The sequence below is a fragment of the Camelus bactrianus genome, chromosome 5 (assembly GCF_048773025.1).
Source record: "Camelus bactrianus isolate YW-2024 breed Bactrian camel chromosome 5, ASM4877302v1, whole genome shotgun sequence".
Taxonomy (NCBI): domain Eukaryota; kingdom Metazoa; phylum Chordata; class Mammalia; order Artiodactyla; family Camelidae; genus Camelus; species Camelus bactrianus.
Window position 1 is genome coordinate 43,226,061 of NC_133543.1, and position 25,293 is coordinate 43,251,353.

Consider the following 25,293-nt stretch of genomic DNA (forward strand, 5'->3'; position numbering starts at 1 on the left):
CCCATCTTGTAGAGCTCATGTATGTGAATGCAGGCGAGGTAACTGCTCAGGTTACAACTCCGCTGTAACGCTGGAGGCGAGTGTCATCTGAGAATGCAGCGAATGCTACATGTTATGGACACTTCTATCTCCCGCACTTGAATGTTTCACAAGGGCTCTGGATGTTGACGGTTTTCAGTAGTCAAAAGAAAATGCATGCCTGTTGCAGACATCCTAGGGTCTAGTGTTAATATTTGACATGGAAATTAGAGGTCTTGGGTGAAATTTAAAGGCTAGGAATCTCCTGTTGTGTCAGTCAAAGAAGGATTGTATACTTTGAGCTCTTTAGTAAAAATGCATCAGAGATTTCCTTTATTAAAAACAGTTTACTTTTACAAAATAATTTTACAACTTTTGGTCAGTTCTACATTTCCTATTAGAGCCAGATGTGTGTGTGTGCATGTATATATGCATTCATACATGTACACATATTAAAATGTGAGTATATGCATGCAGAAGATCTGCAGAGTGCAGGATTGTTTGTTTTGTTTGTTTTTTAGTTTTTAGAAGTTGTGAGTTTTAGGCAGATCTTACCTGCATTAGATAAGCTTGAACTTTTGTATACTCCCCCCTTTCCCTTGCTGCCTTCTAGTTGGAGAAATTCTCCCTAAACTATGTAGTGTTGTGGGAAGTTTCTGGCCATTAAAGACAGGCAGACCTGGGTTCAAATCCCAAGTCCCTGCTCTAAGTAGCTGTGTCCTTGGAAGTTACTTGACAACTTCTCTGATGCTTGGTTTCCTCATCTGGGAGTGAGAATACATGCTCTACCATATTGATCTTTGAGAGGATAGAGGGAATGTTGCAAGTGCCTGGCTCCTGAGACATGCTCAAGAAATGCTTCTGTGGGCCCTGACTTCTGATGGGGTAATTTGTCCTTTTCCTCCGTGGTCAACCTCAGTCTGTTTCTCTGACAGGGACAGCAGGGAAGACAGGGAAGACTCCACTGCTTCATGCAGGGACCTCTAAAGTCTAATTGTGGGTGTTTGGATTTGGGTTAGTGAATGTCAAGGAAAGTGTTTAAACTAAATTGTTACCATTTGGATTTGGGTTCGTTAGTTCTGGGCATAGCTTTGCTGAGGAGCTAGACTCATCCAGGCGTCTGGGGAACGGTCATCAGATATTTCATCGGTTTTCATTTCCTGTCGTATGTGTTTACGCCGCCACCCCTGCTAAATGCCTTGTTAGTTTATTCTTGGTCCTGTTGTAGCTCATATCGAAAGCAGTAAAGATCAGTCTATGAGAATACAAGTAACCAAGTTTTGGAGGAGTGTGGGAAGCAAACTGATGCTGACGATGATGAGGGTGAGAGTAGGGAACCAGTTGAGCGTCCGTGTGTCGTCTTGAGGTGGTCTGCTTCTGCCTGGCTATGGAAGATGCTTTGGAACGGCTACCTGAGCCCTGCGAGACTCTCAGTCAGGAAGGAACGATGTCACAGGCCAGGTCAAGGAAGTACACATTTAAACAGGTCCTGAGGACTTGATTATTTGCTTGCCGTTAGGTTCTACTATATATTTTTCTTAAATTTGTGATGTTTTAATAAGCAATTGAGATATAACAGGCCCTTTTAAGGCAGGAAACATGTGACTGTAGCTTGAGACCTGCAGTCACCGTGACTTACTTGCACTGTTGCTCGTAGTTTCTTCATGATACACAGAAAGGGAAAAATAAGATGTGTCGAGTCCCACACGTTTTCTCCGAAATGAGAAAGGAACGTCCTCAAAGACTGCTTTACAGAGTTACATTTTTATTTGCATTTGGACACCCCTTTATTATTTTTGTGAAAAATGTTTCCTCCTTTCAAATGGGAAAGTCTTAGTTTGGCTGCCCTTTAGCCTTTAAAAATAGCCCCTTTTTATGCACTGCTGCTCTCAAGAGCTCCTACGCCCCAGCTCTCCTGGACTGGCTGGCAGCTAAGAGTCTTTCCAAGCTTCCTTCTGAAGAGGACACTGGGTGGATGGGACTTTTTTTGATAGTAACTTTTATTTTTCCAAATGGCCTCAGGGGCACTCTGACTTACTTCCATCTTTGCTTCACTCTGAATTCATGAGGCTCCATAAACATTGATTTTATACAGGGTTATCGAGCGTCAGCTACGAGTTGGGCTCTGGCTTAGAGGTGAGGTAGATAAAAAGGTGCGTAAATACTTGGCCCTCAGCTTTGAGGGCCTCCCAGTTTAGTAAGAGAGGTGACAACTTTTAAGATATTGAAGTGTCTAGAGAGGGTTGTGACCCACGCGCTTTGAGGGAGCTGGCCATGTTCCAAGTGTGGATGACATTGGAAGGTGTTCTTTAAGCATGACTTGGGGGTTACATGGCAGACAGGGGTTGGGTTGGGTGGGAAGACTGCCCCGTAGGGGAAGAAGAGCCCTGCAGGAAGTCTGGATGGGCTGCAGTGACTGGGTCTCACACCGCATCTTGGGGCAGTTAGCATTCGAGATGAGGACGGCAGTACTGGGGGGGGGGGTGCAGGGAAGATTTGATTCTTCTGGCAGTGGTGTCTTATTCTTTGGACTGTTTTAGACTGTTTTAAAGTAGAGAGATTAAATAAATAGATTTGGGTTAGAATAGTGACCATTTTATACAGGCCATCTTGGAGTTGAGATTGGTTGGGACTCTGCTAATGATTCTGAGGAAGTCTAGTGGCTACAACTTTGGCAGTGGCAGAGAAGAATGGAGGGAGGTGGGGTCTATTTGAGAAAGCTTTAGGAAAAAGGATCTGTGGGTTGTGGTGACCTGCTGGTACGTGAGAATTAGGGAAGGAAGACGAGTGCAAAGTGGCCCAGGGTTTGCGAGACCTTGTCATTTCCTGGCACATACGGGACACGTCTGTCCAGCAGTGGGCTGTATGGACTGTCCCCTGGAGCACTGCCCTGCAGTCCAGAGGGCTGGGAGTCCAATCTTGGCACATCCTATAACGAATTTTCTGCACAGCAGTTGGGAAGCTTGCTAAGCTCTCTAGCTTGGTTTTCTAGGTGCATCCAGAGTCAAACAATTTTTGTTGCACTAGTGGCTTTACGTTTTCCCATATTTAATTGTTAATGAGGTCTCCTTGGGAGTCATTCATCTTGCGTTTTAGGTAAGGCTCTGACAGGAGGATTTCAGCCCTGGTCCCGGGATTCAAGTTGTGCTGTTCTCGTACTGCCGCTGGCAGGGGTGCTGGTGTAATTAACTACACCATAGTGTGGACTATGCGGAGACAGGCTGGCCAGGTGGGTGGTGAGGATGACTTTGAATATCTCAGCCCTCAGATGTTCACAGAGCCTTGTTTGTGAGGAGCCCCAGGGAGTTGGACGTGCAGGCCTGAGCTCAGATCACTGGCCTCCAGGGAGAAGGAAGGATCTCAAGACATGGCATCTGTGGCAGATGTTGTGGAAGTTCAAGTATGATCAGAGATGACAGGTGTCTGTCAGCTTTTGGGAAGAAGGTAATTGACAACAGAACAGAATCGACAAACTCTGTGTCAAGGGCCAGGCAGCAGGTGTTTCAGGCTTTGAAGGCCATATGGTCTGTGCTGTGACCACTCACCTCTCACTGTAATGCAGCTCAGCTATGGACAGTTCGTGTGTGATGGGTCATGGCCACATTCCCCTGGTGCTTTATAAAAACATGCAGTGGGTCAGATTTAGCCCCTCGATTATTTGCCATCTTTACTTTTGCCTTAGAAGAAAGGAAGAGGGGAATGGAAACTTAGTATTTATTCAGTACTTGCCATGTATTAGACCCTTTGTAAGTGTTTTTAACCCTGAGGTGTAGGCACTAACCCCATTTACAGTTGATGGAGAGACCCAAGAGTTTAGGTAACTTGTCTGAAGTTTACACAGCTACTTAGTGACCAGTGGGGATTTGACTGCCTGATTCTAGAGTCTGGGTCATCTCCACATCACTTCATTGCTGCCCAGATCCCTTGTGGAAGGTACAGATGGCACGGAAGCCACCCAGCTCTGTGTTCCCTCTGCTGTCCTTCACCTGATCTTCAGTGAAGCAGTGTTTTTCCACTTCACCTTCGTATAGATTGCTAGGGGCGCCATGACAAAGTACCACAGAGTGAGTGGCTTGAACAACAGAGATTTTCTCATAGGTCTGGAGGCTGAAAGTCCAAGATCAAGGCGTTGGCAGGTCTGGTTTCTCCTGCAGCCTCTCTCCTTGGCTTCCAGATGGCTACCTTCTCCCTGCATCCTCACTTGGTCACCCTGGTGTCTCTGTGTGTGTCCGTGTTTCCTTTTGTAAGGACAACACTCAGATTGGACTAGGGCCCACCCCAGTGGCCTCATTTTTAACTTAGTCACCTCTTTAAAGGCCTAGTCTCCATATACAGTCACATGCTGAGATACTGGAAGGTAGGACTTCAACATATGAAATTTGGAGGAAAGCCATTCACCCTGTAATAACCCTCCTCCTCTATAGCAGACATCAAGGGACTGTTAGGAGCCCAGCCTAAATTCCTTAATACAGACAAGGGCATTCTCCTGTATATTAAGTCTTAGTTACCAGTTGAGACTTAGATGAACCTTTTTAATGATAAACTTTTAAGTTTAGAATAGTTCTAGATTTACAGAAAAATTGTAAAGATAGTTCAGAATTCCCGTATACGGCAAACCCAGTTTCTCTTACTATTAATGTAGTACATTAGTATGATACATTGTCACAACTAATGATCGCTCACCGATACATTATTATTAACCAAAGTCTGTACTTTGTGTTTCTTCAGCTTATACCAAATATCCAGGAGTTTCAGGATACCATATCACATTTATTTGTCATGTCTCCTTAGGCTCTGCTTGGCTGTGACAGCTCCTTAGACTTTCCTTGGTTTTGATGACCTTGGCAGTTTTTTTTTTTAATTCAAGTGTAGTCAATTTACAATGTTGCGTTAATTTCTGGTTACAGCATAGTGATTCATTTATACATATATATTCCTTTTCATATTCTTTTTCATTAAAAGCCATTACAAAGTATTGAATTTAAAAATATTTTTTTAATGGAGGTACTGGGGTTTGATGCATGCTAAGCACATACTCTACCTCTGAGCTATACCCTCCCCCTACCTTGGCAGTTTTGAGCTACTGTTCAGTGCTTTGTAGGATGCTCCTCTGTTGGGGTTTGCCCACTGCTTCTTTCATGATTAGACTGGAGTTTAGGGGGTTTGGGAAGGGAGACCACAGAGGTAAAGCATCCTTCTCATCATGTCATGTTAATGTGTCCCTTCAACATGACTTATCACAGTTTTTGTTAACTTTGGTCACCTGGCCAAGGCAGTGGTTGCCAGGTTTCTCCACAGTGAATTTCAGCTTTTTCCTGGGTCCCTCTCCATACTCTTCTCTCTGGAAGGAAGTCACTATGCACAGCCCATCATGAAGGGTGGGGAGTTAGGCTCCTCTCCTTGAGAGTGGAGTATGTACATACATTATTTGGAGTTTTCCTGCGCAGGAGATTCGTCTCTTCTTCCTCATTCACTTATTTACATCAGTCCAGATTCCCAGGTAGATGACATTCCAGTGTCGCGCTGCGAGGCACCTAACTCAGCGCTCCGGCTCCTGTCCCACGCGTTTGCTTTGTTGGCTCTAGGTGAGGCTGATCAGCCTGTGCCGGGCGCATATGTTAGAGTTCTGTTAGGTCCAGCCTAAAATGGGGGCAGAGAGCTGGTGCCTGGGCAGTTTTAATTTCTCCTTATAGACTGTTAGCCATGTGTGTGTGACCTGAAACCTTAAAGAAAAAATAATATTGGACTTGACGCTGCCAACTTCTAATGGGTACAAGCGTCTTGGTTGTAAAGAAACCCACTTCTGGACTTTGTCTGAAATTAGCATTGAAGCAGCGCCACCGTGTGGCAAGTGCGGAAGGATCCGCGTGTTCTAGGAACGATTTCTGCGGAATTCTCTTTTCTGACTCTTGTGTTGTGTTAGTAGCTAAAGAGCTTTAAGAAAAAAATATTTTAAGTTTTTTAAAGAGAGAATGCCTTTTGACTTTGCCTTTATACATGACCGGGTTTACATAAAAAGTGAACACTTTAAAGTTAAAATTCCCAGTAGTTTTTTGTTTTGTTTTGCTTTGTTTTTTGTTTGTTTTTTGGTGTACTGTTAACTATTAATTCATTATCTTAAGGTACACTTTTTTCCTGATTATTCGAAATTGTTTGATAGCCGAGGTATAAAAGTGCAACAGGTTGAAACCCTGAACTTCGAAGTTCTATCTCTGGCTGTAGGCAGGTTGGGGACTTAATTCTTTCATTCTTCTTTGGCCCAATGTTTTAAGAAGTTTAAGCCTGTGTGGAAGGTGGCCAGGGAGCTGGTGAATGCCCATCATGGTGTGTGGGAATGTGAGCGGGTGGGGATTAGCAGCTCTCTGCCTCCTGGAATGTTTACACTTCTAGGAGTCTTCAGAATGGGAGAGGTGGGGGAGTTGGTAGGATAATGTCATACAGCCTGTGGTTGACCTGGGTGACTGTTAGCAGGTGCTGAGCTGGAGACAAGTGTGACCACCTGTCAGAATCAGTTTTAAAGAAAATCAAGAAGCACTCCCTCTTTTGTTGCCATAAATCAGCATGTCCTCAGGAGTTCTGGATTTAACGTCAATCTTGCTCCACTTTCAAGGGTGAGATGCGGTAAAATTGTTGTTGCTCTGCTGGGTAAGAAAGATTCATAAAGAACCTGGACTGTAGCTCCATTGGTGTGGAAACCCTTCCCTCTGCTGTGTCCTGAGGCTAAGCACAAGTAGAAAGTTAAACGTTGGTGCTGAGAGGGCTGTGACCGCCTCAGTCACTGGGGGGAGGGGGGGTTGTCACGAGGAGACGTGCTCTGCCTGTGGCTCTTCATCCGGCTCCTGGGCAGTGATGTCATGAGTTACCTATGTCATCTGCGACAGCAATTTGTCCTGGTCAAACTCGACAGAGATAACAGCGGAGGCCTCTTAGGTTCCTGATGTTTTCAAGAGGTATTTCAGATAATGGAAACCATGTGTGTTCAAGTGTGAGCTCCTCACCAAAGAGGTCAGAGAAGGACGTTTGCCTCAAGCTCACAAGCCCAGCCAGTCATGGGTCTCTGGGGCTCTGCGAGGCCACCTGTGTGTGGCCTGACACACCAGCCTCTGTGCACAGCAAGATTGCGGGCTGCTGCTGACCTTGGAGAGGGTGTCTCAGAACAGACTGCCTCCTCTGTGCAGATGCCAGGAACACAGAGCAGTGAGTTGTCTGGGGCTACTGACAGGTACACGGCAATGGTAGGACTGCATTGGCACTTGGAAAGTTCTAGAATTCAGCTGGGGAACCAGAAGTGAATGACGGCTTGCTTTGTTGGCTGGCTAGGGGCTCTGGGAGTGGGATAGGCAGTAGATTGGCGTGGACTTGGAGTTAAGGGAATTTTTTTTCCCCTTTCTTCCTCTCTCCTTCCCCCTCCCCTCTTTTCCTCCCTTCCTCTTTCCTTCTATCTTGAATTCCTTCCAGTGAACATTTTAAAAGTGAGAGACTGACTTTATATACTGGAGAGACTTGTTAAAATGAGCCTTTTGATGTTTGAGAATGGCATTCTGTGTATAGATGTTACGAGTTTCAAATTATTGTTCAATGTAGTTAATAATTTTAAACATGGCTTTCCATAGCCTTTAAATTCAATGTACCAATCTTATGTTTATAATCTAATTTAAAATCATACATTTGAAACAGCTCATACAACTCAATATCAAAAAAACAACCAAGGCAATCAAAATAGGCAGAAGACCTGAATAGACATTTTTCTAAAGAAGACATACAGATGGCTAACAGGCCCATGAAAAGATACTCATCATTGCTAATTATTAGAGAAATGCAAATCAAAACCATGATGAGGTATCGCCTCACATCTGTCAGAATGGCTATCATCAAAAAGTCTACAAATAATAAATGCTGAAGAGGATGTGGAGTAAAAGGAACCCTCCTACACTGTTGGTGGGACTATAAATTGGTGCAGCCATTATGGAAAACTGTAGAGTTTCCTTAAACTAAAAATAGAACTACCATATGATCCAGCAATTCCACTGCTGGGTATATATCTTTAAAAAACAAAACTCCAATTTGAAAAGGTGCATGCACCACACTGTTCACAGCAGCCCTCTTCACAGTAACCATTCACGTGGAAACAACCCAGATGTCCATCAACACATGACTGGCTTAAGAAGGTGTACACACCACACACACACACACACACACACACACACACACACACACACACACACACACAGAAAATGGACTATTACTCAGCTGTAAAAAGAATGAAATATTGCCATTTGCGGCAACATGAATGGATCTAGAGAATATTATACTTAGTGAAATAAGCCAGAGAGAAAGACAAATTCTATATATCACTTAATGTGGTATCTAAAATAATACAATTGAATCTATATACAAAACAGAAACAGACTCACAGACATAGAAGACCAACGTATCTTTACTGAAGGGGAGAAGGAGGGAGAGAGGGACAAATTAGGAATATGGGATTCACAAATTACTATACATAAAATAGATAAGCAACAAGGATCTACTGTAGAGCACAGAGAATTATACGCAGTATCTTGTAATAACCTATAATGGAATATAATCTCAAAAAAAACTGGATTACTATGCTGTACACATGAAGCTAACATATTGTGAATCAACTATACTTCAATAAAAATAATGAAAACAAAAAAATATATTTAAAAATTTACTTAAAGCTGAAAACTACCCATTTCAGATAGGAATCACAAAGTGAATCAGAGACTCTGCTATGCCACATTTTCTTCATCCAATCTTCTGTTGACAGATAATTAGGTAATTTCCACTTCTTAGCTACTGTGAATATTGTTTCTCTCGTTGCCAGCCAGAGGCAGGTGTCGCGGGCCTGGGTGACTTCAAGGTGTCGTCAGGGCACGTACCCACCGTTGGTGTTAGTTTCCTGGGGCTGGTGTAACAAGTTACCTCGAATTGGGCTTAAAACAGCAGGAATTTATTCTCTGGCAGTTCTGGAGGCCGGAGGTCAGCAATCAGGGAATTGGCAGAATTGCGCCCCCTGCGGAGGCTCTGGGGAGGACCCGTTCCTTGCATCTTCTAGCCTCTGGGGCTCTCAGTGGTCCTTGCTCTGTGGCTGCTTCATTCCTTTCTCTGTCTCTGTCTCACAAGGCCTTCTGCTCTGTGTGTGGTTATCTGGTCTCCCTCTGCTTTTCTTTTATAAGGATAATTGGGGCGGCATTTTGGGCCCACCTGGATAATCCAGAATGATGTTTTCATCTTAGAATTCTTAAGCACAGCCATACAGACCACTTTTCCAAACAGGTTCCAGGGATTAGGTCCTGGTTGGATCTTTGGGAGTCGTTATCCATCTACCACACCCTCTTACCACAAGGTCATCTCAAGGTCCAGAATGATTGTTGAAGGACCAGCTAGCATGTCAGTATTTCTGCCAGAAAGAGGAGAGAAGAAAGAGCAAGACAAGGCCTCTCCCAGCTGGGTGGGCTCCTTTACACTGTCTTTCTTGAAATCCCACCCAACACTCACTTCCTCCCAGTGGCTGCCAGTGAGGCTAGAAAATGCAGGAGTCTCTTATTCCTTTCATGTGCTGTGCTGCTGAAGTGTAATTTTCAAAAAGGCAAAACTGTGATGTGCAAGTATAAAAAGGTAATGTCAACAGTTTTATTTAGCTCGTTCAGTAAGGCGGGAACAAGCAAGATGTTAAGACCAGTTTAAATGAGAATTTGGATTACAGAGATTTATATTCTCTGCCGGACAAAGTTCATCTGCATTGCTGTCAGGTTTTTTGCCATTTGCAGAGCCGTGAAATAGCCCAGTTGATAGGAAGTCAATCAAGAGTACACATCTTTAGAATGAGCTGGCCTGGAGTGTCTACTTTACGTAAACAACCCCCTCACCTCACTGAAGGGACACGTGGTGATCTCTTGTGTCTCTTTCCAGGTGTTGGGTACTTTTAAAGCAGGGACCAGCTGAACAGCAGGGCTTTCTTACCAAGGTGGAAGGGGATGGTAGAGGCTGGGGCTGGCCTCTGACTGTTGCTGCCTCTCAGTGGATCAGAGACACTGCCCGGGATGGAAGTTGCGAGCAGCCAGAGGGGGACTCTGCACAGAATGACACCCTCAGTCAGGTCCCTTCTTTTTTAATTAAAATTTTTTTCATTTCTTTTTTGATTTACATAGAATAAAAATTTGTTTTTGTTATATAGCTCTGAGCTTTGGCAAATACATAGAGTTGTGTAAGCACCATCACAATCCAGTACAGAAGGGTTCTCTCACCCCCATCCTGCCCCTTTGCAGTCAACCCCTACTCCCTGGTGACCACCGATCTGTTCTCCAAACCTAGAGTTGGCCTTTACAGAATGTCATATAAATAGAATCATACATCATACTGCCTTTTGAATAGTGACTTCTTTCACTAAGCATCATACATTTGAAATTCATGCATGTTGCAGTGGGTACTAATACCTCTTAACTTGATTGCTGAATAGTATTTCATCGCATGGATATACCATAGTTGATCCATTCACCAATTGAAGGACATTTGAATAGCTCCCAGTTTGTTGGTGATTATTAGTAAAATTGCTATAAATATGTGCATGTAGGTTTTTGGGTAAATACACATTTTTGTTTCTCTTGCCTCAATGACTAGAATCACTTGATGAAATGTTACATGTATTTAATTTTATATGAAAATGCCAACTGTTTCCCAGAGTGGCTGTACCATTTTGCATTCCCACTGGCAACATAGGAGAGTTCCTGTTGATCTGCATCCTCACAAGCATTTTTTAATCGTCACACCTAAAAATTTAGCCATTCCACTAGGTGTGCGTAGTGGTAGCTCATTATCCAGACAAGATCTCTTACAGTCTCAGCTCAGCCTAGTCAGGTTGCAACCAACAGCCATGGCTAATCAAAGTCGTAAAGTCTCCTAACCCGAGCAACCATTCTTAGAGCTAGTTCTCTACATAGATGGTTGAATCCTGCATTTCTCTACCTTTTCCTGCCCTTGATCTTGGCACCTTGAAGGGCAGAAGGGTTAGCTTTGCCCACGTGTGACAGGATGAGCACCATTGCAAGTGTGTGTGAGGATGGGGCAGGGGAGGTTTCGGGTGTTTCCTTCTGATGCCGTTTTCTCTGCGGTGTAGGACCCGAGGGTTCCCGCACAGGGCGAGGGTGGGGTGTGCAGAGCACACCAGAGCTGTGTGTGAGGTGGGTGGAGAAGTCTGGAGCTGGCCCCTGTGGGCAGTGGAGAGCTACCGAGTGGGACAGGGCCGCTCTCCTCCTGTCGTCTCCAGGATGGCTCAGGAGGGGTCAGCGAGCACCTGCCAACAGGCAGGGAGCCTCTGGATGGACTGGGACCTATGCTGTTTCCTCCCATCTTTCCCCTTCATCTCCTGCCCTCAGCAGAAAGAATGAATGAGGTTAGGACAGATTCCACAGTAGCTGCTGTACTAGATGCAGATTTGAATAAATGTCCCCAAATCAGGAAATTCCATAGAAGTTATTAGTTGACAGCAAATATGTATAACTCATTTTAAAAGCAGACCGAAACTTTCCTGTCTAAATTAGTAAATATGTACACGACAAGGTAAGAGAGCCGCAAAGGATCATTGCTCTCTGCCGGCAGCTGCTTCTGTTCTGTGTAGGAGAGGAGTGAGTGAGTCACTCTCCTACCTCTGCGCAGGCCCTCTGGGAGGGATGCCCGCCCCACCTCATCCTCAGGCCTGGCTCAGGTCCCACCTCCTGCCTCTACTGCTGTCCTCCCGGAGTCACTCAGCGCTGGGCGGCGGGGGCGCTGTCTGTCTAGTCATACTTGATTGTGGGCTGCCTCAGAGCATGGGCTCAGGCTTGTGTAGCCACGCTGGCACGCTGACCCATGGTGTTCAAATCTGAGTGCACATAAGAACCCCCAGTGCTCCCAGGCGATGCTGTTGCTGCAGATTTAGGGACCACACTTCGAACACGACTGGTCTGTTACTTCATCATGCCGCCCAGAGCTTGTTTCTTGCTACTGAGTGTCGGAAGAATGCCTTCCCCTTATGGGCTCCTTCCCTAGTTCCTTAGAGAAACTGAAATTACCTTTCCAGGAAGAACTCAGGTCTTACTTCCAGGGACATCTTGAAACGAAGGTTTGTGGTCATTTCGTTTATTTGTGACAGTTTGATTAGTGATTCTTACCAGCATAACAAAACCAATATCAGGTATTAGATTGTTTTTTTTTTTCCACCAGTATTTCATCTCAATTTTTATTTCCATATGTATGATAAACACTGGTTTTTCAAAGGCTTATCATTTAACATGTTCTTAAGTGAGCTTTTCCCTTTTTTAAATTTTTTTGGTTAAAGTTTAGTTGATTTACAATGTCGTGTTAGTTTCTGGTGTACAGTGTGGTGATTCAGTTACACAGATACATACTCTTTTTCATGACACTGTTATTAGATTCTTTATGGTAAATTATAACTACTACCAATAGTTACAAGAGGTGAGAGCTGGAGGTCTCCTCCCATCGACTCCCTCAGCTGTGAATGAAAACAAGGCTCGAATGGCGTTCTGCCAGTATGTAGATTTATCAGCAGGCTGGTGTGGCACAGCCGTGTAACCCATTTCGTGTGCCTAGTGAAGTTCCAGTTCTGTCCTCTCGGGGAGTTGGTGCCCTGATGGCACCTGCAGTCAGTGTTCACCAGTAGCAAGTATGGCAGTATTTCATGGACGATGTGTTAGTTTTCTCTTGTTGCCCTAAGACATCACTACAAGTGTATCAGCTTAAAAAGTATTTTCTCACAGTTCTGGAGGTCGAGGGCCAGGCATAGCCTGGTGCAGCTGGTTCTCTGCTCTGGGTTTCACAGCCCCTCTGAAGATGGCGGAACTGCTTTCCTTCCTAGGTGCTTAGGGCGTGAAATACTCCCGAGCTCAGTCAGGTTGGCCGAGTTCAGTGCTGTGTGGCTGTAGGACTGAGGTCCCCACTTCCTTGCTGGCTCTCGGCTAGGGGCTGCTCTCAGCTTAAGGCTGAATCCTTCTCATGCTTTGTCTGTCTGACCACCTCCCACCACCTTCTGCCTCACCTCACCTCGTATTCTAACTCAGATGGCACTGGTTTCCTACCCTTCTCTCCTTCCAGAAGGCCCAGGCCCTGGTAAAAAGGCTTCTGGAAGCCCTCCAGTGACGCATCACATGGGTTCATGAGATGAAGGCTGACTGCAGTCTTCCCCTTCTGCTTTTCGTAGGAGTACATTGGGCACACCCGGTAACCCAGGATGGTCTCTCTAGTCTAAGGTCAGCTGGTTACTAACCTTAATTGTGTTTGTTTGTTTTGAGGGGAGTAATTAGGTTTGTTTCTTTATTAATGGCAGTACTGGGGACTGAACCCCAGACCTCGTGCATGCTAAGCACATCCTCCACCACTGAGCAATGCCCTCCTCCCCCCGCCGTAACCTTAATTCTTAATCCCACCTGCAGGGTCCCTGCACAACAGTACCCAGATGGTGTTTGGTGTTCGATTCAGTAATCAGGGCCTGGCAATCTTGGAGTGACATCTTGGAGTTCTGCCTGTTGCAGACAGAATTTCACTTACCCTGACATTTTGCATCCTGACAATCCCTGGGATCAGCAGCTGGACCGGAGTCACTTACGGGTCAAGTCTCAGGCACATCTCTGAGGGCCCAGCTAAGCCTTTATCTCTGTGGGTCATGCAAGGGCCAGGGCACTTCTGTGATATTTCTAGTCAGTCCTCTTACCTCAAATACCATGAATTCACCACTGAAGATAAATTTCCAACAGCCATAATACTGATTAACAAAGTCAGGAATTTAACCCTCATGAAAGTCCGTTTCTAACCCCAAGTGCAATCATGAGCGTAGTGGTGGGGTTGGTTGCCGATGAGGGTGGCTAGCTGACCGGTTTGGACTTGCGGGGGGCCTTAGCTCTCACATGTGGCCCTTTGATTCAAAGCTAGTTGACTACTCCTGGAGTCTGTACTGCAGGTGAAGACAACTTATTGTCCTTAGGCAGGAGATTAAAGCCGAGGGACATATATTATGTCGCACTGTTTGTTGAGGTGTTTTGAAATAAAATTCAGACAATGTGATCAAGACCCTTGTTCCCGCAACTGAGAGCCTCCAGGAGAGTGCTGTCACATCCTGTCACTCTGTGCCTGGCATGCAGTGGATGTGTGACAGATACTTGTTGAGTAAATAAATGGGGTGAATGAATGCTTTTATACCTAGAAAGTTAGTTGCAGTACAGGGACAGCCTGGCAGACACACTGCAATGGGGGAGAGTGGGAATAGTACTCGGGGTACTTGGTTGACCTAGGAATTTATTGTACTCAGGGTGCTATAAATATGCACACTGCAAACTGAGACTTGCAGATCATTGTCAACATTTATTTTGATGATGCTTTATTGAAAGGAGCAGGGCTCCAGTTTGACGTGCTGTTTCCTTCTAGAGTTGAGTTAATGCCGTGACAGCAGTGCACGTTCAAATCGCATAGTGCCTGTGCGTCGCATAGGTGAATATAAGCTGACCACCCTCTTCAGTGCCCTCTTAAAAAAATCAGGTATTTGAAATAAGAGAAAGGAGGCTTAATGAGAGTAATGTCAGGTAACTTTTGTGTTTCAGTCACCATCAGCAGGTTATCCATTTCTGTCCTCTTGCCTTCTGTGTTTACTTCCCTAGAATTACAGTCTGAATTCCCCAGCCCTCACCTCACTTGGGGCTGACAGCAGTAATAACTCAGATTGCACTGACTTGTTGCCCACCTCTCCTCACACCAGGCCCTAATAAAACTGTTTCTTGAAGTTTCAGGATGTCCCTCTGGAAGCACGTCATGTGCTCCTGACCAGGGAACCTCCTGCTGCTGGGCAGCGGGGTCTTCCCGCCCGGACCCCTGCCCACTGCAGCTCCCAGGACCCATGTGTCATTCCCTGGGGCTGAGCCCTCGCAAGTAGCATTTCAGGTTTTTATTTGCAGCCTCTCCCTTGATTCTAGGGGAAATGCAAGTGATGGACGACACTCTGAGCTTGGAATTGCCCTTCCCTTGGGCGGAGGCTTTCTGAGTCCGTTCATTGTTGGTTGTATGGCTCCTTCTTCCTCAAAGTGAATCCTCCCAAGAGGCTCTCGCCCCCGTGGATAGGCACGTGGTCGGTCCCGCAGAGTGCAGGGTTCCCTCCATCCTGTACACTTGGTTAGGCTGAGTCTCCCCCTTTCTCAGTCCAGAGTGAATGTCTTGTCCTCCCGACAACACTTCTTTTTGGGGTATGGGAAGGAGAGGGGCCAGATTTTGAAAGCTGTCTGTAGGCGTCATGCTCTTTAAAAACCCAAGGCTGTGATCTGATAGGGCACCACAGCTTACCATTTCTTACTGACTGTTTAATGACATTGCTTTAGTGGTAAGGGTTCCCCGCTTTCCCTCCCCATCCCAGGAATCCTCTTCCTCATGCTTTTTATCTTTCTCATCTTGCTGTGAACAGTTCCCAGGGTGAAATAAAAACCCAGACCAGATTAAATACGGGCACCTTTACTGTGAAAGTTCAAAATGCTAAAAAAAAAACAAAAAAAACCACAAAAACCCCAAAATAAAAACCTAAAATGATTGATAACACAAGAGTCCATTTTCATAGTCTCTATATGTTGTGAAAAATGTAAGATCTACTTTAAATGCAATAAGTAGCCTCAGGTGTTCTGCGTCCCAAATATTGCTTTCATATATATAATTATTTTTAACTGAAACACTCAGAAATGAAAAGTAACCCCTGCCTTTCTCTCTTTTGCTGCCTGGAGATAAACCCAGATTGGTTTATTTCTGCCATCCCTTTTTAGAAAATACTCCTTATATGGCCGTTTCTAAACAGCAAAATAGTCAGCTGTGTGATTAAAATGTCAAAAGGAGTAGGAAAACTGGCCCCTGGGAGAATTGTATTTGGAGACTTAAGTAAAGGCAGAGAGGGAGGGGGAGAAGGCTGTGCTCCAGGTTGTGGACCTGCGGGGTTGAGGGCTGTCCCCCAACCCCCCGCCGCCCCGCTCACACAGCCCTTCTGTACAGCGGAGGGAGCTGGCAGGACCACTTCTGTGCAAGCTGCTCACCAAGTACTTGTTTAACCTCCTTGGGGCACATTTTGTGTTTCTCTTCATCCTAAGACCCCTCTACCTTTAGACTCGAGAGCCCCCTTCCCCTGTATCACCGGGCAGAGAATGGGAGCCAGGGAAGCTGGGGGAATAGGGATGAGGAAAGGGATTGAGAGTTGCTATGAACTGGGTGTAATTTATGATGAAAAACAGTCCCCATTTATCTTAAACCTTCTAAACTGGGCTCGTTGGTGCCCCACCCACAGCCCTAGACCCTGCCCAGACCCTGAGAGAAGGGTGGTCTTCCTTAGAGGCCCTGCCCACGCTGGCCTGTGCTCTGCATACTTGACACCCTTGATACGGGGGTATGGCCCTGGGTCCCAGCCACACACAGCAGAGTCTGCATTTTAACAAGACCCCCCAGGGGCTCCTTATGCTCAGTTAAGCTTGAGAAGTGCTTTATCCCAGCGCCTCGGGGATTCCCCCAGGAGTGATGGAGAGGTGAGGTAGCCTGACAGGGAAACACACTGGCTTCTGGATGAGCCCATTTTCAAGCTTTGTTTTTAAGAGCCTCTTGCCTCAAACAGTAGTCAGCAGACCGTGCTTTCTCGGTGACTGTTACTGCAGTGTGATTCTGGTTAATCTGGGGGCCTAGCCTGAGAGCACTTGGCTCACATAACGGGGGGAAGGTGTTTCACTTTGAGGCAGCTTGTGCTTGGGAATGCCGAGCGTTTCCCTTTAAACAAACAGCGGGGTACAGGAGGGTGCTGGGCACTAGTTCCCCCTGAGTTAAGGGGGTGTTAGGGGGATGGAGTTTTCAGTTTTGATCTCTGTTGATGAAGAATTTAGCCACTTCATTTAGAGGAGTTTTTCATTTCAGTGGCATAGAACTCAGTGTTGTTGTGGTTTAACAGAAGGCAGGTGAGTGTCAGGTCAGTGATTACAATGGTTCCTAACCGGTGTGGCCCCCAGTGGTCCCGTCCTGCGGTCAGCATGGTCAGCTGACCACGTCGCGGACCCTGACTGCTGCTTGCTCTAGAACCCCTGGGGAAGTGGAAACCGTAGCCCTTCTCGCTCTGGAGGGTGTACCTCCTGTCTCCTCTCATTCCTCAGGTTCCTGTCTGAACCTGTTCTGGTTGCTTTCTTTTAGGGTAGGCTCTTCCCTGTCTGATGACCCTAGTTTGTAAGTACAAGGTGCTATAAAAAGCTGATTGGAAGGGGTGTGTGCACGTGCGGCAGCGTGATTGGTCAGGAATCCGCCGTGTCTCTTGCCCCCAGCTCTGATGACTTATAGGTCTTTCCTCCCGGGGAGGAATCCTCTCCTCTCTTCCTGCCTGGCGTGGAGCTTGCTGTCGCATTGTCACAGCTGGGGGTGGAGGGTGTGCAGGGATGCATCTGGGGTCCAGCAGTCTGCACGTAGAATTTTTCTTACTCCGAGTTTTTCAGTGTTGCAGCCAAGGGTTTAGCTCTTGAATCTCCATGGTCTTGGAATTTAGCCTTTCCAGGGGAAAACTCTGCTTCCAGGATGAAGGAGGGAATGCTTCCTGGCTCGGGAAGGGGTTCTGGAGGTCTTAGTCTCCCTTCAGTAGGTGTTCAGCCTCACCACGCCCCCGCCCTCCCAGGTGGCTGATGTCTGCAGGGCCGAGCCTCCCTCCCCCACTCCTTCCCACTCTTCTTGCCCTACTCTTTTCTGCTCTCTCAGTCCAGCTCTTTGGCAGTTTGTTTCCACTTTCAGAAGTTTGGTTTCTTGCCTGTGGTTGTCTTCTCGCCCCACAGGTCTCTCTTAAATCCCTTTATTGCGGCTTTAATGGTGTTTTGAAAGGGAGTGAGGGCAAATGAGCGTTCATCTGCTGTATCTCATGGAATGTGCCCAAAGATTCTCTATCGAGCGATTGGAGGGAGAAAGAATAAAATCTCTGTAGTTATAAATTTATCCAGTTTTACAGCATTTGAGATTCAGCTGTTTGTGAAAAGCAATTTAAATAAAAGGATCATGTTGGAAGGCAGTGGTTTATATTCACTTCAGAATATTTCAGCTCCTAGTAAGAGGGGAGATCAGAGACCAGTAAGTATGAATAAAAGATTGGCTGAATGTATAGCCAAGGCCTGTGGACAATTGAGTGATGGAAGTCCCACTGCCCTGGCCTTTCCTAGGATTGCCATTTAATCTAGATTTCCTAGTTTTACAAGTGCTGGGTGGTACTTCAGTGCATGGGCTTCAAACCTGTACAGACCACAAAACTGAATTCCTGCTTTACCATGTGTGCGCCATAAGCAAATTGTTGAACTGATTTGAGCCTCAGTTTCCTGACCTGAAAATGGGGGCAGGGTGAGAAATAGTACTTTTCTCCCAAAGTTTATTAGGATGGAATGAATTAATGTATGTAAGTGCTTAGCCTCATGTGACCACTGAATATGGTTTTATTTACTTTGTTTTATTCTGGGTCTCCTTTGGTTTCTAGCCTCACTGTTCACTGCGCCAGGCACTGTGCTGAACCTGGGAACCAGAGCAGCCTGGTCTCTGCTCTCACAGGCTTTCCTCTTAGAGCTGAAGCCCCCCTCATTCATTTTTTGGCTCTGGGATGTCTGAGATCTGAGTTGGAGAGGGAGGGGGGCCACATTTGAACCTAGGTCTGCCCAACTCCAGAAGCTCTCCTCTTGGCACCATCACCCCCAGTGCTGAGTGTTCTTGCAGTGAGTGGCCAGCCTCTGAGCAGAGCACAGTTACAGACGGTGGTGGGGCGCAGTGCTCTGGTGACGTTGGGGTTCAGGGTTTCAGCCGTTGCTAGCAACCATTGTACATCCATGTGAAATAGCCCACATTTTAAGAGTGTTTAATATTGGAGGACATACGGGGTAGGTAGATTGGGAGCCTGGAAGTAGATCTCTTTAGATTTGCCGTACTGTACCCTGAAGAGTTAAGGTAGGTGGGAACTTGCAGTTACTTCTTGAGTAGTGTGTGGTGGGGGCAGTTTGAATCACTGGACAACAGGAGTAGAAGGCTTTAGCTCCTGTGAGTTCTTTAAATGGAGGAGAACAGGATGATGGAGAAAAGGTACCCTTGATGGATCTCTTACCACAGGGGGTAGGTTGGGAACTAGGAGTGTAGAAAGGTTCTCAGATTCATCCTGCGTCCATTTCTGTCTGCCCTGTCGGGGCCCTCGTCCTGCTTGCTGCCTCCTTCCCAGCAGGTAATCTTTGTTGCCCCTCTCTCCCAAGTCTTTTCCTCTGTGCGTGTTTACATACGCATAAGTCTGTGTTTTTGATAAAATCTGAAGCATATTTTGTATACTGTTGTATAGTTAATATTTTCCACATACATTTTCCCTCTCTCCCCAATAACCATTCCAGTTTAACCTTTTAAAAAATTCCCTTTCTGACAGGGTTAAATAAATTATGGAAGACAGCCATATGGTTCAGTGGTACATTAGCCATTTTAAAACCGTGATTTCTAAAGTTTGAAATAATACCCCTATTTGTCAAGCACTAGAAGCTGCTTTGACAATGTAGCCTCTTTTAAAATGTGGCACATCATAACTGGCTGGGAGTTGGATCATTTTTATAGTAGTGTACATGCTCTTGCAGTAAACCTTTAGATGGCAGCATCTCTCACCATAAAGCATATTCAGAGTGGAATTTCTCAGATACATAAGATGTTTGACACAGAAGAATACTCAGAATTGCCTGACTCCCCTCTCCCGGGTGCGGTGAGGGTGATGGAGCTGAGGCCCCAGAGGGGCGGGGCTGTGGCCCAGGGAGCCAGAGGGGGACCTGTGGACCCCTGGCTAGCCCTCTTCCACCAGCCTTTCTCTTATGGATGGGAAATGTTTCCTGTCTCTGTGGCCTTGTGAACAGCACACTTTAACTATAAGGCAACCAAGGAAAATGAGTTGAGTGGATGATTCTGTACCAGAATGTCATGGGATGTTTGAAAGGAGCAGACAGAATAGACAGTCTTTTTTTTTTTTTTTTAAAGCAGCTTTATTTAGATACAAATCACACACCATACAGTGCACTCAGTTGACGTGTACACTACAGCAGTTTTTAGTATATTCACAGGGTTTTGCAACCATCACCACAGCCTAACTTTAGACCATTTTTATCACTGCAGACCCCATAGCCATCACCCCACAAGCCTGCACATCCCCAGTCCCTGGCAACTATTCATACATTATTTCTATAAATTCGCCTGTTCTGGACATTCTATATGAGTGGAATCGTATATACATGGTCTGTGGGGACTGGCTTCTTTCACTTAGCAAAATGCTTTCAGGGCTTTGTCCATGTTACAGCATGAATAGTTCTTTATTCATTTTTATTGTCCAGTGATATTCCATTGTATGAATGTACCATATTTTGTTATCAGTTGATGGACAGTTGGCTATTATGAATAATGCTACTAAGAGCATTCATGTACAAATTTTTGCCTGAACATACATTGACATAGAAGTGGGTTTGTTGGGCCATATGCTAACACTGTGTGTTTAACCATCTGAGGAACCGCTGAGCTGTTCTCCAAAGTGGCTGCACCTGCGCATTGCCACCAGCTCTATGTGAGGGGTCCATTCAGTCTGTTTTAGAATCCCAGATTTTCTGATGATGAGCTGGGGTTGAGAGGGAGGTGAGAGAGAGGGCTGTCAGCTCTCTTGTGTCCCCAGCTCACATCCTGAACTGGCCTCTCTGAAGGCAGCTATATCAGCTGCCAAGAAAGCAGCCGTCTCTCTGCCCCCACGCCATCCCCCTGCGTCACCAGCCTGATAAAACGTCTGCGTTCCATGGCCGCTCCGAGCGAGGTTGATGTTACCGTCTGGCTGCTGGTAACTCTTGCCTCCTGGCTTTGGACATACCAGGCAACCCAATTGTCTCTTCCCAGTTAGAGAAAAATTCCAAATAAAACAGCCTTCACCACAAGCTGTCCGGGTCTGGACATGTCAAAATCACTTACGTGACATACACCAAAGACAGCTGTAGAGACGGCACGGCAGAATAGCAGCTTTTGTTTTTGTCGGAGTTTACATTCTCGAAGCTGAGCTTGGACCCCTTTCTCCTTTGGCAGCCCAGACTGGATGTTCCCGCGTCTGGACTAAAATGACCGTGTGTGTATTCAAGGGAGGGGAAGGGGCCGGCTCTTCCTTTAGGCATCTCTGGGTCCTGGTGAGGACACTCACTGTAAATTCTGAAGCTTTGTTTGCAGCTGGAAAAAATTAGCCACACTTAGATCTTTCCCACCGCAGGTCCTGTCAGGAAGCCCAAGTATGTGGAAAGCCCCAGAGTGCCTGGAGACGCAGTCATAATCCCGTTCCGAGACGTGCCCAAGCCAGCAGAGCCCAGTGAGAATGGTAAGAGTATGTTTTCAACAATTTCCCCCGCTAAAGATTTTACATCATGACACTCCACTGCTGAGTGACCCTTGAGTGCCTCTTGCGGGAATGCTTTGCTAAACTGAATGTATCTGGGAGGTGGTTTTCCTCGGGCAGTTACAGAGATCTGTTTAACAAATGTAAATTCTTGGGCTTATGTACACAGAGTAGGAATAGATGAGTGGGTGCATATGCATTGTTTAAGGTTGAGATTTATTTCCTGTCCATTTTGACCTCCCTGGTTTGGGGGTATATGAAAAGCCAGCCAGTGGACTTCTTACAGGACATTCTGTTTTGTTTTTTAGTACTCTATCGTTTTAGAATATTCAACAACAGGCTTTGGCTGAAAAGCTGAAACTTTAGCTGAAACTTTAACTAGCTTTCTTAAAAGCCTATGGTAGCTTTGGAGAGCTGTTTATTTTTTTAACATCAGAAGTTTTTCTTCAGAAAATGTTGAAGTAGGGGCTACAAAAATCCAAATTGATTGAAACCTTTTTATAAAGACATTTTATATTTTGCTTTTCCCCCCATATCTGGAAATATGTGTAACAGACATTACAAATTATAACATTTCATAGATGTATCAGTAGTTTTAATTTTTTTTCTTTTTCAGTCTTATTAGGTAGAATTATTACAGTTTGACTGCACATATACATTATATTGCATATAAATACATATATACAATATAGTGCACTTTTTTTAGTTTACATATATGTACTGATTGTTGAATAGTTCTTAATTTTTTTTTAATCAATTCAAGGTTATACCTGTTTGTTCCCTTCTGGGATGGGGGTGTCCCCAACTCGCAACTCTCAGGTCTTTATGTGTTTCAAATTTACATCCTATTTTCCTGCAGAAACATGTGGTTAAGAATCCTGGCATGTGTAGAGAAGCCTATGGACACAAGTGTGTGTAGTAAGGCTGAAAGAGACAACTCATCCACATTTCCACCTTGGAATATCTGGCACCCACCTCTCCCTAATTGTGGGTGGATAGGGGTATAGCTTCTACCACTGTGTGTGCATTTCATGTTTCTGCTGGTGCATAGTGGGGCATGGGTACGAAGTAGGACATGGGAATGTGGAGTGGGGTGATGGTGGTGAAAATAAAGCTAAAAATGAGCTGAGTGGAAGGATTGTCAGAAGATGAAAATCAAGAAGAGGTGTTTGGCATGGGTGGGGGCAAGGGGACCAGGAGCCGGGCCTCCTGGGCAGGGGAGAGGTGCCATTGCCTGCTTCTTGGCATGAGAATTTCCACCCTTTTCCCTTCTGTCCATGCACCCAGCCGTTGGGTTTAGGTCAGAGGTTCACAGTAGGGTTTGTGCTGAGGAGGGGCAGGGCGCCGGGTGTGTGGTGGTGCAGAGGGGAGGGTCTGCTGTGCTGTCTGGTTAGGACAGCCTACGTACATGATGGTCCCCCTCGTTGTGAATTCATGGGTGTAGGGTGTCTGGGTGTCGCTCTGTTCTCTCATTTCTATTCTGGGTGTCAAAAAGAAAAGGAAAACCTGTTGCTCTGAAGTGAGTATCGAAAATCAAATTTACTGAGCTGTCTGCTCATCAGAGTAAGCCTGCCACCCTTAACCCTCATACCGACCCACCAAAGCCTGTGAAGTCTTGGGCTGTTACGTACCTGGCATTTGGCTGGTGTAGACTCCACTATGTGACCCCTTCCTGTGTGACAGGGAGTACTGTTGAGGTCCTGTCTGGAGTGTAGAGCACTCCATGGGTAAGAATGGAGAGAAATTAAGGATTTTTATTGGGCAAAGAAAAGAGGTTGTAAATAGTTCCCACTGTCAACATTTCTGCCCTTGCCCAAGGCGGAATTGGCTGTGTTTCCTGAAGGGAGGAGGAATTCTTATGCTTGGCTGCCAGCTGAGCTAAATTCAAGTACAGTGATTGATGTCGCTGGCATAGCCTGCAGTTTGCAGGTGCACCTTCTCCTGAGACCCTCACTCCCAGATTCAGCACCATTAGTCTCCAGGGACTGAAATTATGACATATCTGGGCTGCAAATACAGACCAGGAGTTTCCAGAAGTTTCACCAGAATTAAAAAACAGGGTACATTTCCCCTTTTTTAGGTATCTGGGAAAGGGCCTAGTTCATGTGTGTGGACACATGATCTTTCATAGAGAGCTGTGATGCTGGTGGAAACCCGAGCAAAGTTACCTGTTGGTTGATGAGGAGCTGGTTGCCTAACAAAATTCAACTTGGCGATTAGTAAAGGATAGTGTATTTAGTAATCTCCAGGGAATCCTTTAAATTTCATTGGAGTTAATTAAGTTTGCCATATTAAAATATAAATTTTACGTCTAGGTCATTGAATCTAAAAGAGAGGCTGGAGCAAACTGAAACTAATTAAGTCTGAGTATTAGCCCAAGTATGTACAGATGCATCATGCACTAAATCCTAACTTCCAGGGCTTTATCACAGTGTTTTCACTTAGGTTTTAATTTAAATTTTGGACTTATACTTTCCATATTTCCTTTGGACATTTTTTCAAAAAGTCTAAGACACTTTTCTGAATACTGTCAATTATAGCATTTCAGTATCCGCCAGACTAGGAAACTATTGAAAACAGCCCCTCATGAAATGCTTTTGAAATTTCCCATAGACTCGTGAAGTATCAAATTATTCCTAGATGTTTGAAATACCCTTCCCAGACTAAGCTGCCTCGCTTGATGGTCATGTAGCTCCATAAATTCTGGACTCTGAGCTCTCTGAAATTTAAATCAAAGTAAAACAAAACCAATGAGCACTTTGAATTTATCCATTAATGTATAAGCAGTTGTATTTGTGTGATTTGCATGTTTTAGCCATGTGAGAGGTGGGTTATATGGTGTGGGCAGATGAACATTTTTACTGTAGGCAAAGAACCTGTTTCTTAAAGTTTACATTAACTTGGAACATCTTTATGGAAGGCCATTCTACTTTATTCGGTATTTTTAAATATTTTGGAAAGACTGCATTTTCTACTCTGACAAAAAAGAGTGACTTAATGAGGTCCGCAAACAAAATACATTTCCCCTTTTCCTGTCAAGTGATCCTAATAAGCTGTGTGTCATATGAAGTAAGTTCTTCACAAATATGCCTCCTTTCGCTAAACCAACATACTTTTTAAGGGGAAGAGGTTACTTACCCACAATCCCTCTGCCTTAAGGGAAAATAAAAAGCCAGATAAATTAGGGAGAATTATTAAATGATAATAGGGTTCACAGGTATGTTTCTTTGAATTAGGGGCAACCATAATCCATTTAGGTTTGCTTCAGTCTATCATTAGCTACTTGAGCAAGCTTTGATAGGGTGGGTGAGAAAGTTTTAGTCCTATGAGTCATTGCTCGGTGAAGATCAATCTCAAAATATGATGAAACTGTTTCCTAACCATCTAGTTAGCAAGTAAAACTAACACATATGAAACAGCAGAATAATTAAATGCAAAACTGTCTTATTAGGAGGAGTGAGTCTTTTGTTAGATATATGTTTGAGTAAATATTAGCCCCTTACGTTTTTGATTACTATTTCAGACATTCAAAAAGATGTAGAGAATGAAAAAGTACAAAAAATATGGTACCTGTCTACCCACTACTCAGTTTAAGAAATAAAACATTACTGTTTCCTTCTGATCACATTTCTCTTCCTTTCCCAAGAGGTAACCTTGCTTACCTGCTCATTTAATTTTCAGCTTCTTAGAGTAGTGATGCATCATTTGACCAATGGTTGAATAAGGTTTTGGTTAGATCAAAGTACAGAGAGGGGACATACATGATGTGTGTGCGCAGGTGGAGAGACGAGAGGTAGAGTGGCCATTCATTCTGCACTTCCTTGAATAAATGCTAAATTCTTATTCTGTGAAAAGCACTG

The 25,293-nt window shown here is 45.0% G+C and overlaps 1 protein-coding gene across 9 annotated transcripts in view; it reads left to right on the forward strand.

The window, feature by feature from the left end:
• TANC1 (tetratricopeptide repeat, ankyrin repeat and coiled-coil containing 1) overlaps positions 1-25,293 on the forward strand; it is a 206,469-nt gene that overhangs the window by 106,097 nt on the left and 75,079 nt on the right. For all 9 annotated transcript variants that reach the window (XM_074363727.1, XM_074363733.1, XM_074363734.1 and 6 more), the window contains exon 5: positions 21,311-21,415. In XM_074363727.1, the coding sequence (XP_074219828.1) occupies positions 21,311-21,415 (105 nt within the window). The remainder of the gene's footprint in view (positions 1-21,310; positions 21,416-25,293) is intronic.